General features: G+C 38.7%; 1 protein-coding gene across 14 annotated transcripts in view; it reads right to left on the minus strand.

Moving 5' to 3' along the window:
• AGBL3 (AGBL carboxypeptidase 3) overlaps nt 1-15,089 on the minus strand; it is a 136,758-nt gene that overhangs the window by 120,187 nt on the left and 1,482 nt on the right. For 12 of the 14 annotated variants that reach the window (XM_050782390.1, XM_050782391.1, XM_050782392.1 and 9 more), the window contains 2 exons: nt 13,902-13,962; nt 9,557-9,742 (listed from right to left, as the gene is read on the minus strand). In XM_050782390.1, the coding sequence (XP_050638347.1) occupies nt 9,557-9,742; nt 13,902-13,962 (247 nt within the window). Of the gene's footprint in view, nt 1-268; nt 8,129-9,556; nt 9,743-13,900; nt 13,963-15,089 lie in introns of those variants that run through there. The other 2 variants (XM_050782402.1, XM_050782403.1) reach the window with 2 other exon arrangements.

Below are 15,089 nucleotides of genomic sequence, written 5' to 3' on the forward strand. Positions count from 1 at the left end.
AGTATATCATAAATGTGGCATTGTAAGTGGGTAGAAAAAAATAATTCATTTAATAAATTTTGTTGGAACAACTCAGCAGGCATTTAATAATAGGACTGGATTGGAAGTTTACTTCTTATATCAAAATGGATTCCTGATGGATCAAAAATTTAATCACAAAAAATACACTTGGACACTACTAAGAAAGAAGTGTGAAAATTTCAAAACCCCAGAAATCATTTAAAAATGATAGACAAAGTAATTACATAAAAATTACAAATTTATGCATGACAAAGACAAAAGGCAAATGAAAAACTGAGAAAAACAGCATGCAACATATAAGACACAGTAATCAAATCTCTTGCATAGACAGAAAGCACTTACAGATCAAGAAGAAAAAATGTCCAATCAATAGCAAAATGGGCAAAGGATTTTATCAGGTAGCTTATGTACAGTCAGTAGATAAAACGTTCAGTTTCATCCATAAAGAATACATGAAAACAACACATATCAAGTAAACAATATCAGATTGTTGAAAACCAGAATGGGTGATTAACAGTATTGATGAGTATGGGAAAATAGGTAATCTCATTGTGCAGTACAGGATTAACACAGATGGCCTAGGCTGTCCAAACCCTGTACCTCCAAAGAAAGAGTTGGAGCTTGTCCAACTCCTGGGAGATAACCTCTAAGACCCTGAAATATTCTGCCTGTTCAGAGTTTCTTTGTCTACTTGGGGCCTTGGGCTACATCAGATAGTTTATGCTAATAATGTGAGTTGTGGTGGGGGGCTCTGGGCCACATTATATTAATTTTGGATGGAGAGGCTGGGGACTGAATAACTAAGGCCAGCCACATGGGCCTTCCATGCAGACATAACTGGTCCCTAATAGAAACTCTGGACAACAACGCTGAATGAGCTTCCCTGATTAGCAGTACTTCATGGGTGTTATCTCACATCATGGCTGGAAGAAGTAAGTGCTATCTATAAAACTCCACAAAGAGAGTACAACTGGAAGCCCACATCTAGTCTCTCCTGGACACTGCCCTAAATCAATTCTGCTGATTTTAGTCTGTATCATTTCACTGTAATAAGCCACAATCATTAATGTAATGGTTTTTCTGAATTTCTCGAGTCCTTTTAATGAATCATTGAACCTTGGGGTGGTCTTGGGGACTCCTGATCACAGGTGACATCGGAAGTGGGATTCACTAGAATCACCCTGACTCACTGAAATGTGGTGAAAGAATGGTTTGGGAAAAGGAAGGATAAGAGGGTAGGAGTTGACAAAACTTTGATTCTGTATGGCCACTGGGCCACTCATGGTGTTAAGTAGCAGCTGTGTTGCAACCAGTTACTAGAAGTAAAAGTCACCACTGGAATTTAGAAATGATAAATCTAACTCCTAAAGAGTTGGCTCACTAGATGCATAAGGAAAGGCAAAATGACAAGAAACAAGCTAAATATACAATCTCTCAGTTATTATGTGTAATAGCTAAAATGACAGTAAAGTGTTGAGGCAAATCCTGATGCTGGGCCAAGCTTGAATTTCAGCTGGTCCAAGTTACAGACACTAGCTTCAGGGTTTCCAACAAAGAGACAAATAACATGCTGAAAAAACTGACAGCTAAAATAATATGAGTCATGAAAGAACAGGGAAAGACAAAAGGAAGAATCAAGGGACTCATCCCAGCAGGTTGGACACTGATGGGATCAAAGGCTTAATGAAGCACTACTGGAGATTACATAGACCAATAGGAGCTCCTGGCATACCCCAACTTTGAAGAGCTTTAAACAAATCTGTTCTATTTACCTTAGTCTGGAGGAATTAACAAAGCTGAAAGGCAAAAAGGACAATGAAAAATGTTACCTCAAATCATCCGTGGCAATTGTCTCACAATCTAATATGGATAAAGACTGATGAAAAGGGTCAGAGTCCTTTAGTCTGATCCTTGTCTGGGGACATGGGCTATATGCACGTGTGGTTAAAATGGACAGGGGGTGGAGAATAAGCTTTTCTGGGACTCTGACATGGCAGACCAATGCACTGAGGTTCCAAAATCTGTTGGGTGAAATCCTAATGTGGACTACAGTTAGGTTGGGAGGACTTAGCCATGAAATGGTTGATGAAATTAAGGTGAAAGTTGAGATTAAAACTGAAATACCTAAATGGACTTCATGTGAACTGGATGTATCTCCTTTACCTGAATGTATTGGGATGGATTTTATATCTGATTGGGGAACACTTCCCTACCTTATATTGTAAAACCAAAGGCATGTAAATTGGCCCTTTATCCAGTATACCTGCTAAATGGGAACCTACAGAACTGTCCAAGCCCACAGATTTTAGTTGGAAATAGTATAGAATACCTGGTGCATAAAAATAGATTACACCTTTAATCAATGATGTGTTAAAAACTGGGCTGCTGGTACCAACACATTTTCTCTACAGTAGCCCTGTATGGACCAGAGAATGGGGCTATGGAAAAAGCCTGTGAGCACCATCCAGCAGTGACTGCCAGAATTTGGACCAGAAAATTTTCAGATGCAGCTATAAGATATACAGCTAAATTGAGAACAAATTACTAACTTGCTATTGGACATTAGTTGAAAATGCCCGTGACTGAATGTATTAGGGTTCTTCAGAAAAAATAGACCAGTAGACTGTGTGTGTGTGTGTGTGTGTGTGTGTGTGTATTATAGGAATTATATCAGTGAATATACACATATATGTATGCACATTGTCACAGAATTATGGAGATTGAGAAGTCTCATAATCTGCTGTGTGCAAGCTGTAGAACTAGGAAGGCTGGTGGTGTAATTCAGTCCAAGTCCAAAAGCCTGAGGACTAGAAGCTCTGATGTCTGGGGGCAGATGATGAATATCCCAGTTCAAGAAGAGAATTCACCCTTCCTCCATCCTTTTGTTCTATTCAGGCAGGCCCTCAATAGATTGGATGACGCCCCACCTCCTTACACTGGTGATGGTGGATCTTCTTTCCTGAATCTACCAATTCAAATGCTAATCTATTCCAGAAACACCCTCAGAGGGACATCCAGAAATAATGTTTTACCAGCTACCTGGGCATCCCATGGTCAAGCCAAGCTGATACATAAAATTAATTAACCATTATACTGAAGGACATATAACCATGAAAGCTGAAATGCCCATAATGCCTTAAGTGATGTGAGAGAAACACTCTAATAAGGTAGTGCCCAGAAGGGCTCCATAATAAATGGAAACGGTTTATACAGGACAATGTTACTGGGACAATGCAAGGAGGTACTCATTCTGTTCATGTGCAGGAGGTCTCTTTTCCACTGGAGCCTACTTTGAAATCAGCTGAGGAGCCACCAAATCCTATGGCCACCTGGGCAGCACCCTATGAACAGCTCTCTATTGAAAGAGAGCTACTAGGTTGACTGATGGCAGTTCCAAGGTGGATGGTCAACATCCTGTTTGGAAGACTACTGTACTACATCAGATGATGGAAAAGTTTTGATTGAAGAAAGTAAGAACAATCTGCTCAGGCTGAACTATATGCTGTCCGTGCAGTGATGAAAACACTGAACAAGTATAAAAGTTCCATTTAAAAATAATCAAAGTTTGGGTGTGCTAATGGCTGGCCACATGGTCAAATAAATGGGCAATGAAAAACTAGTCTATTAGATGCCCCATGTGGGGCACTATCCTATGGAAATCACCATGGGAATTAGGGGCACATTAAAGTAGGACATGTCAATGCCTACCAGAAGAACACTCTTCCAGGATCAGATGATGACTGGACCCACTAAGTGGAAAACTTGGTGTGCTTACTTAAGGTGGGCATGTAGGTCCATGAAATAAATGGGAATGGGAGAGGTGTAGAAATGTAGGCATGGGCTGATTGTTGGCATATTTCTCTTTTTCCCTCTGAGGCACAAAATATAAATAAATACTGCAAGAGAGAGAGAGAGAGACCGCAGGTGGCTATAGGCAGATTTCCTGGGGAGAAGGTGGCACACACAACTGACAAGTAACTACATCAGAATTCTGTGGTAGCCCCCAGACTATAAAAGGATCCTGATAGGACTAGACGTTTACTCTGGACTAGGCTTTGCACCCCCAGAGACAGATGGATACAAATGCTTAAAATACTATAAAAGGACTGAAACAGAAGATACTGTGGCAATTTGGACCATCAAGTTATATTTCTTCAGACCAAGAAACACACTTTACAGCCCATAGTGTCTAATGATGGTCAAAAAGATATCACATCAAAATGGAATAGTGGTTTACTAGAGAATTGGAAAAGGTAATTGAAACATTTTTTTTTGGTCTAAAATGGGGGGTGATAAAGGCAGGAAGGGCTGACATATATACCTTCATGAGTGTGTATGCACATTCAACATGAGGGGGACAAGAGCGGGTCCCCACATGACAAATTCTTTTACTTTTATGGTGGATCTGGAGAAGAAGGGATGGAGGAGTACACTGGTACAAACAACAAAGTGATTTCTCAGGTCACCTCAACTTTTCTTTTTTCCTACTTGGGGCAGTGGTTGGAGACTGCAGGTGCTAGAAACAGGAATCATTCCTAAGCAAGAAACCTACCTTTCAACCTTTATGTCAGAATTGCTATGGGCCTAATGGGGTGGACTGTATCTTCACCCCATCTGGCAAAATTCGGATTGACAGTGAATGGAGCTGTATTTCTTGGTGGTCAAGATAGCCCACTAGTTCTATACCTATATATTCTTACTCTAAATAAAATGGAATGAGCTGAAAGGAGGCATGAGCTAGACTGGTATTACTGCTGGCAATCTAGACCAGCACAGTGGATAAGCCTAACAACTCTTCCAAAGGTGAAAATGTTTGGGTAAAAAATTATGACAAGTGAAAAATAGGAGAAATAGCCAAGGCACAGGAATAAATAAATGAATTAGGTAATGAGGAAAATCTAGTATTACACTGGTGCTTTGAGAGAGGCTCGGAGCAAGAGACTGTAGTCTCTTAGCTTAATTATACTAGATGCCCAAAAAGGTGAAGTCAGTTTTCTAAGACCAACCTTGCTCTTAGAAGCTGAAAAGCTTGAATGGAAGCCTGCAAACTTGAGTGGCATTGCTCTGGGAGGCATTCTGGTCATATGATATAATGATGAACTGGACCAATTAATTGTTAATGACAGAGGTAATGGGCCATTATCTCTTGATTCTTATTTTTCAGGTTACATCTACTACAATACTGTAGATACAGTCTAACATCGGTACTGCTGGAATGATTCCTCTCCCTTATGTAAGTCAAATGATGATGATCAAATGTATTGGAAAATTGAATCACAGCCTCCTTGGTATGTAGTATCAATGAAAAATGGGCTAATAACTGGATCTACTTAATTATGAGTTAATTTCTATGCTGAGTAATTATGTACAAGTTTGTCAAAAGGTATAAATAGTAGAATATTAAAATAGGAGATAATCATATTATACAAACTAGGCTCTCTGTTAAGAGAGCCTAGGCCAAGGGACAGTGAGTAGCCTGTGCATAAATGATTAACTCAGCAGGTCTTGGTTGTCCAAACCCTGCACATTGTAAAGGTTTGGACCTTGCTAAACTCTTGGGAGATAACCTCTGATGCCTTGGAATACCTTGCCTCATAAGAGTATCTTTGTCTACCTGGGACCTTGGGCTATGTCAGATAGTTTATGCTAACAACTGATTTATTGTGGTGGTGGTGGTAGAGGGCTTGGACACACAGTATCAATTTTGACCCCTGGAAAGGCCAGAGACTAAGTAACTAAGGTTAGCCATGTGGGCACTGAATGTAAATATAACCAACCTGCAATAGAAACCAGTGACATCAAAGCTAGATGAGCATCCCTGATTAGCAGCACTTCATATTATCTCACATTATGGCTGGGAGAATTAAGTGCTGTTCCTAAGACTCCACAGGGAGAGAACAACTGGAAGCTTGTGCTTGGTCTCACCTGGACTCTGCCGCATAGCAAGGGTCCCCAACCCTGAGGCCATGGACCAGCACTGGTCCTATCAGTTCAGCAGCAACAGTTCAAGATCCCTTGAACAAGATCCCTTGAACTGTGCATGCAAGGGATCTAGGCTGTGTGCTCCTCATGAGAATCTAATGCCTGATACTCTGAGGTGGAACAATTTCATTCCCAAACCATCCCCCAACATCTGTGAAAAAATTGTCTTCCTCGAAACTGGTCCCTGGTGCCAAAAAGGTTGGGGACCGCTGCTATATGCCATTATTACCTTTGCTGATTTTAATCTGTATCTTTTCAGTGTAATAAACCATAACCATGAGTATAATGGCTTCTCTTGAGTTCTGTGAGTCCTTGAAGCAAATCGTTGAATATGAGTCATCTTGAGGACCCCTGACCATACTCATAAACTATTTGCTTTTATGACTATAAATTGATGCAACTTTTTTTGGAGGAAAATTTGACAGTATCCTTATACCAGAAATTCTAGCAAAATACCCCTAAAATATGTATGTCTATATGCATTAGGCCACACATAAAAGGATATTTATGCAGTTCTGTTTGTCAGAGCCAATGACTGGAAACCCCTTAAATTCATTAATAAGGTACCAGTTAAAGAAATTCTGATTCATCCATTTAATGAAATCTGATGTACCAGTTTATAAAAAAGGAGATTAATATATATAAACTGATATGGAAATACTTTCAAGATATATGGCTGTGTAAGACAGAGTTAATTTATAGCTGGACTGGAAAAGCTCTATTTTTACCTCTGGGGAATTCTGGCTGTCCAGCTTTGACTCTTGGCCAAGATAAGAACAGTAAGATTAATGATGTGCTGTTTACTGTCTGAAACTGCCCCCGAAAACCCCGCATGGCCAGTTTGTTTACTGATGGTTTTCATTTGGCAGAATCAGGAAGACAGCCTGGCTTGATGTCATGACTACAAGGGCCTAAAAACCCAGATGGGAACTTTTGCCTTGAGGTTTTCTGAAGCTAAGATGCATCACATAGATCTTGGTGTTTCAATCTGAAGACAGGCAGTCTGTGTGAATAAGGCCCCTGGAAAGCTTGCACCTGAGCCCCAATGCTTGCCATAGTATCTTTCTCTTGCTGCACCTATCCTTTGCCTTTAAATAAAAGCCACACAGAAGAATGCTCTGTGAAGTCTTGTAAGTCCTTTCAAATATCCAAATTTGTAAAATCTTTGCAATAGTCAAGTGACAAAAGCAGGGTCTAGGGCAATATGTAAGACTGTGGGAAGTAAACTTTCTGAAATGCTAGCAAGCAAAGTGGAAAAAGCCATCAAGGACAAATGTGGGTGAAGATTATGAGTCTTCCTACACAAGGATGTATTATATTGGGTGTTCCAGTTGGCTTGAGGACCAGCGGAGCTTGCAAAAATTTCAGGGACGCAGACGGAAAATAAAAGAGCAGTGGCATAGCCCAAAATAAAACTTTTATCCAGCATGACTCTACCTTGCACAGACAGTGTCACTAGTAGCTGTGTGACATGACTCTGGGGATCTTGGGAAATGTATGCTGAGAGAGGCTGCATCTGCACCTGTACTGTGTGGTGACTGCACCTTCACCAGGGTGGAGGCTGGGTTCACAGAGCCCAAAGCCTATTTATTATATAAGAGATCTGAAAGATGGCACCACAAACTCTAGCCACTCTTATAACAATATTTTGGTTAGAAATTATATTTAAAATTTCAATAGAAGAGGCCAGAAACACAGCTGCCCTCATCTGAAAGAACCTCAGCAGTAACAGTGGGGGATTACCAAGCAACCAAAGAAAACAGAACCTCTCCCAACTCGGAGCTGCTGATGGTGACTCCTGCAACTGAGGGCAAACATGACGGCTGAAAGTGAGGGCTAGGAAATTTAAGGAAAAGAAAGGTGTGGCAAGGATGCAACAGAAGGGTTTTCTAGTTAGATGAGGTGGAACAGAGTTGAGTGGAATGAGCACATGGGGCTGGAAGTGACACTGAGAAGCAGTGGCCCGATGGGATCTTGCTTTCCTCTTCCTTTTGGGTGTCTTCTGCTCTCATTCTCTCATCACTGCTACCGGAGAGAAATCAGGCAGAAGTCACAGTAGGAGCATACGGATTTTCCTTTATTGCTCCTTATCCATTCTCTCTGCCACAGATATGTCATGAGGCGGCTGGGAAAAAGAACCAAAGTACACAAAGAAAGGCTTGGTGGAAGGTTCAAATTCAGTAGCATGGCAGTGTTTTCTCTGCTTGACTTTTTTATTTCCTGCCCTGGTGCTGTAGAAAAAATGAGGTTGGAGGGGGTGGTAACAGAGGAGAGGTGGGGATGATGGTAGAAGGACTGAAAGGAGAAAAAGGGAGAGAGATGTCCTATACTACAGAAGATAAATATATACCCAGCTTTGAAGAGATCGGTACGAATAAGTGATTCTGTTTAGTACTATTAAGCATGAATTCTTTAATATGTTTTTAACCCTATAACTTTGGAATTCTTGAAGAAAATTAACTTTGTCCTCCATGAACAAAAATCAGTGTTCTTTCTCTCTCTCCACCCCTCTCCTTTCTCCCCATATCTATCTATCTATATGCCAGATGATATATGAAGAAAATTTAGTTTTTAAGAACTCCTAGTAGGCACTGTAATAAGTATAGTTATAAAAAGTGTGTATGTGTAATTTTTTTTTATTCACCAATGAATGTCTTTAAGATCTCTACCTGGCAATAAATGCCTCAATCAACAAAAGGTGGAGAGTTGTGGCAGTGAAAAGATGGTGAACAATGGGATGTTTCTGTCATACCTGTGCATAGATTGGAGAGATGAGGCTATAAGCTTTACCTAGGAAAGCAAAAACTGAATTTGGGAATGGACACATACAGAAGCATTAAAAATCTATATATACTAAAATATACACTCTTCAGTTTCATAAACATCCATTAAAGGAAAAAGCAGAAAGTGGGTAAAAGACAAAGAAGCAGAAAGAGAAAATGAAACAGGAAAAGAAATGGAAAAAAGAAAAAAGGCAGAAAGAGGTAAAAGAAGATAAAGATACACTAAGAAGAAGACAAACATACAAAGAGGAAATGAGAAAGAGACAGGAAGCCACAAAGAGCAGGACTGCAGCTCACAGCCATTCCAGCATAGCCTCCATCTATGCCTTCACTCTGTGTATGAGTTTGTGCCTGGGACACCGTCATGCCCTTTGCAATTGTTTAGAATTGCTAAAGCTTCAGGAGCCAAGCAAATGCTGTAAGTGCCTCCATTTAAGCCCATGTGGCTACTGAACACTTGAAATGTGACTGATCTCAATTCAAATGTCTGTAAAGATAAATGCACACCAGATTCTGAAGACTTTGTACAAAAAGAATGTGAAATATTTTGGATATTTTTGGGTTAAATAAAATACATTTTTAAAGTTAATTTCATTTTCTTTTTGCCGTTTTAAATGTGGCTACAAGCAAATTTAAAATTACATATGTGGCTCACGTTATATTTCTGTTGGAATGTACTGTTTTCTAACATTGTGAGTCTCCTCATTAAAATCAAGGTTGGCAAAGTAAGTTTGCTAATGTCTGAATCGCTCAAACTGCTAAAAACATACCAATATGCTGGACTTTTTCATCGATGACTTCACAATGGTATGGCCACCGTGTTGGGCTCAGTGGACCAGAAGAAGAGACACCATATAAATCCCGTGGTTCACGAAGACGTGGCACCCATCTCCCTAGCTGATATTCTAATAGTATCTGTGTAGTCCGGGGGAAGAAGGGATCACCAAAAGAGTCAGCTGAGAAAAAGATTCAAACACAATCATGAGTGGGAAGAAGAAAAATACCAACTCCTGTAATTTTTATATAGTTCCTTTTTTCCTTTCAACACTATTCAATGTGTGGGTATCATTACAAATGTTTTATAATTCATGGCACTTTTTATAAAAGTACTAATGAAATTTTGTGATGATTGAGCTTCACAATAGCCAAAAAATAGTTGACCTTTATACTATTAATTTATTCTAAAAGCTCACTACTACTTTAAAAACATTTGTTTCTTGTAGCTCTTCTAGCAAATCATCTAAATGTCTAATGAGTTAAATACAGTGATGAACTATAATTCCTCACTACTTACTGGAACTGTATTCTCAAGGTTTGCTGGTGAACTGAGTCACAACTTTTTCTCAGTTTTCCTTCTAGAGCTACTGTGTGATACAATGCCAGGAACACAATTCATATAGACTAGTATGGGGCCACACCAAGAAGGCCGTGCAGTGGTCTGGTATATTGGTGTGATACTGTACGGCATCAGTTTGACGTTGATGATCACCCCTCCTTAAGTGTACTTCTCTTATGACACATTTCCTGGATTTCCCCCTCCCTTCTACATATTTGGTTTTCCATTTGTCTCACTGACTCCTCTTGCTCTTTCACCTCTGAAATGTGGCTTTTTGCCGAGACGTAGTTCTTGGTTATTTTTGTACAACAGCTGATACAGCAACTGGACTGGAGCTCAGATAACTGGATTCCTTCCCTTTTATCACTTTTTTTTGTATGACTTTGTTTGGGCAAGGCAGCCTCTTTGAACATAAATCTTACTACAGGTCAATAACTAATAATATCACCTGCCCTAGCTACTTATCAGGATTGTTCTATAGACTCATTCATCCAACAGATACTTATAATGCATCTAGTATGTGCTAAAAACTATAAACAGACAATTGCCATACAGAGTGAAAAAAACAGTGTCCCTGCCATCATGAGCTTAAACTGTAGTAGGACATATATAAGTAGGAAAACAAGATAATTTCAGTGATGACAAATGCTACAAAAATAAAACACAGAAATATAAATGAAGATTAGAAACAGGAAAGTGGGAGTGAGAATGCTATTTTAGATAGGGTGGACAGGCAAGATTTCTCTAAAGAGGTAACGTGAGCTGACGCCTAAATAATGAACTCAGCCCTGGAGTAAAGACTGTTCTGGCTGGACACACTCTAACAAAGCTGAAAGGCAAGCCTCAAAGTAATGAAACTGATCCACAAGCAAAACAACTGCTTATCAGGACAAAGTTCAACATTCTTTAACTGAATACAACAAAATCCAGCAACCACATGTAAAATTTGCAAGTTTGTCATTCAATCAAAAGTTAATGAACAAGAGTTCTAGTCCTGCTGTGGCAACATAAGTCTTATACAGGCCTTCTCTCTCACTAATTACAACTCAATTCTAGATAAAATACAAAAACATAACTATCCGAAGAATTTGAAAAGTAAACAAGAGCAGACTGTAGAGTTAAAACTTAGAGAAGCACTCCCACAGGAAGGTGAATCCAGACCCTTGTTTGCTCTAGTGTGCTGAATGAATGTTTGCTCTAGCGTGCTGAACAGAGCAGTGCGGTGCAGTGGTGCAAATGGCTAAATCTCAAATAGAAACTCAGTCCTTTTTTTTCCATTTACTAAAGTTTGGGGTTATTTTTATTATAAATGTTTGATTCCAAAATGCTTGAGAGTAGTCTTTTCTTTTTCTCTTGAGCCGAATAATTTAGTCACACCACCCTAACAATGATAATATCCTATTTAGTGATTACCTACTATGTGCCAGAACCAGTGCTGGGAAGAGATACAAACATTGATAAGACAGTCTCTGAGATCAAGGCGTTCTCAGTACAGAGAGAAGGAAGGAAGGGTTAGGTGATGTGATACCGCAAGGGCAATCATGCAGGCATATACAGGATGTCATGGGAGAATGTGGTGGGGTTCTCAGTAGTGTAGAGGTTGAGAAATTCTGAATGACTAAGAAATGACATATGTACACACACAATAAAATAAAAAAAATTCCTTCTCCAAATCAGAAAACCAGTCTTAATCTTAACAGAAGAACCAAGAAAAGGGGTCCTTACAGTGTGGAAGGAACCTGAAGGGAAGAAAGGAACCAGAGAAAGGTATCTCCTAATCCTGTGTATGAGCCCACAGAATTGGGCTAATCCCTGAGCTATGAAAGCAGACACACTCTCAGAGACTATGAAAACTTAACTGAAACTTTAACCACCCTCCCAACCCACACACAAATGTCTCAGCTCAACCCCTGAATTACACATGTGCAAGATAGTCCCAAACCAATACAAGGAAAACTTAAGAGAACTAAACAGGGCTTTGAACCATCTATAAAAGTCTCAAAACTCCTGAACTACACTGGCATGGGAAAAAATCAGCATAGCAAAGGCTTAGAGATGAGAAATCAGATCTGAATTATTATCCACAGAAGGGGTGCCAGAACTTACTGTTTAAACCTAACTGGATTGATTGCCTGCTAGAAGAAATACATTGACCCAGAATCTACACAACATAGCATGAACAACGGAAAACCAGGAATAGGACCAGTTCTCAGGGCAAAAGGCAATCAACAAATATTAACAACAAGATAACCCAGATGTTAAAACAATCAGACAAGAAGTTTAAAGGAGTCATTACAATTTTGCTCCACGAGGTAAGGGAAACACACACTTGTACTGAATTAAAACATAAGAATTCTTGGTGAAGAAATAACACATTGCTGGGAATGCAAAGAGATATAGCCACTTTTGAAAACAGATTCACAGTTTCTCATATAGTATATATTTAGCATATAACCCAGCAATACTATTCCTAGGGATTTACCCATGAGAAATAAAAAACATGTTCACACAAGAACTTGTACAAAAATATTCACAGGAGCTTTATTCATTACAGCCCCAAACTGGAAACAATTTGTGCATGAATGGATGGCTAAATGGAGAAATTGTGGTCTATTCACATAATGGAATACCTCTCAACAATAAAAAGGAACTACTGATATATGCAACAACATGGATAAATCTCAAGAGTATTATGCTAAATGAAAGAAGACAGAAAACACAAAATGTATGATTCTGTTTTGTGAAATTCTAGAGAAGCCAAATATGGGCGGGGGCGGGGGGGGAATGCAAATCACTGGTTGTCTGGAGCCAGGAGTGAAGCCTGGAAGGAGAGGATCTACTGCAGAGACACAGGAACACTTAGGGGTGATTAAATGTTTTACATCTTGCTTTTGGTAATGTTCTAAACAAAGAAAGCAACATAAAAAGGGATTACTATAAATGGGTAATTCATATCAACTAAGAATATGAGTAGATAATAAGCCTGTAGAAGTAATTCTCTATTTCTCTAGCAATCCCAGAAATGCTAGTTAAAGGAGTGAGTTATCCCCTGTCTCCTAATAGGTTGGCAAAATTTAAAAAACAGAAAAGGGTAGCAGGGAAAAGTCCACAAAACAATACTATAAAATTTCTATGCCTATGGGTATAGATATGTGTAATGCAAAGAAGAAGTTCTAGAATGATACACATCAAACTGAGAATGGTGGTTATTTCAAACAGGAAGATTTATTTTAGGATGGTGGTAAAAGACAAAAGAAAAAAAAGATAAAGGCCTTAACTTCAATTTCAGAGTACTTGTGATACATATGTAAATACTGAGTAGAGATATTTTAGCATTTGAAAGTACAACTCTAAGTATAAATCTTTAAAAATTAAGTATACATCAAGATGCCCACACACATGTTCAGTTGCAAATGAATGACTTTATTAAGGAGACTCTTTAGACAATATACTTCGTTTAAATGAAGATGTACTTCTAACATAATCTGTCCTTTATAACTGGAGTCATATACTCAATACAATTAAAGAAATGACAAGGTAAATCCTTATGTTAAATATAAGATAATCACCACTTTCATTTATTATATTCTAATATAAAATAGGTTTACGTAAAACAAACCTGAAAAGTTTGAATTCTGCAAGTGGATACATTTCTCTTTCACAATCTACTAGAATAATCATTCCCTATATTATTCAATCTGACTTTTTAGTTTCCTCATCTTCTTTTTTATCCACTCAAGGTTTTATACTAAACAAAAACTATATGAATAGGTTCAAACCTGTTAAAAGTGCACACCGATGAAAATCTTCACTTACAAATTTCATGAACATATCCTCATCCTAAAATAAGAATTTAAAAATATTTCTCTTTAAAAAACCAACAGTTTTCAAATCCAGATTTTTTTTACATCTATTTTAGCACTTGGGATTGAGTGTATGTCTTTAACCTTTAATAAATGAGAAAATTAAAGGATTATTATCGGCTACTGGTCTCAATGCACCCAACACTTCAAATATTCTGAAACCTTAAAGTTTGCATCCTTCATTCCTCCTCTTCCACTGGCTGAGGTCATAATAATGACTTTATGGAAGGAATGAAGTTTAAAGATTCTTGGTAAACCTGGGAAAACAATTTAAATTAAAAATAAAATTGGCTGGGCGTGGCGGCTCATGCCTGTAATCCCAGCACTTTGGGAGGCCAAGGCAGATGGATCACCCGTGGTCAGAAGTTTGAGACCAGCCTGGCTAACATGGTGAAACCCTGTTTCTACTAAAAACACAAAAAATTAGCCGGGCGTGGTGGCGCACGCCTGTAATCCCAGCTACTCGGGAGGCTGAGGCAGGAGAATCCCTTGAACCCAGGAGGCAGAGGTTGCAGTGAGCCGAGATCGCGCCATTGCACTCCGGCTTGAGCAACAAGAGCGAAACTCTGGCTCACGAAAAATAAAAATAAAAAGAAAAACACAGAAAGCCGTAATTCCTTTAAGTAGTTAATGTAAGCTTTAAGAGCTTATTTCGGGACATTAGTTTACATACATAATTTACACTTCAATAAAATTTGAAGGAAATATCTCAGAATATGTAGTAGAAACAGACTAAAGAATTTTAAATACTACATTTTCCCTCCTTTTTCTTCTTCCATGTCCCTTCCTCTGTGACATCAGAGCCACAATAAACTGTTATGGTGATACACAACAAGGTTAGAACACGGTGGTTCTACTATGATTCATACTACGATGTAACACAATCCAATCAGCACATATAAGAAAATAAGTGGACACTAATCCTAAAAACCCTACTAAAAATTTCATACACAAATTTTAATAAAACCTAGAAGAATCTTAGCTAAAATATTTTCTCAAAAAAATACAAACACAGTTTCTCTTTCTAGACAGGGCATAGTGTTCCCAGTGCTAGCTCAGCTTTTTCAGCCAAATTATTTCCCAACTTCAATGACAATAATTTAA

Source organism: Macaca thibetana, chromosome 3 (assembly GCF_024542745.1).
Source record: "Macaca thibetana thibetana isolate TM-01 chromosome 3, ASM2454274v1, whole genome shotgun sequence".
Classification (NCBI taxonomy): domain Eukaryota; kingdom Metazoa; phylum Chordata; class Mammalia; order Primates; family Cercopithecidae; genus Macaca; species Macaca thibetana.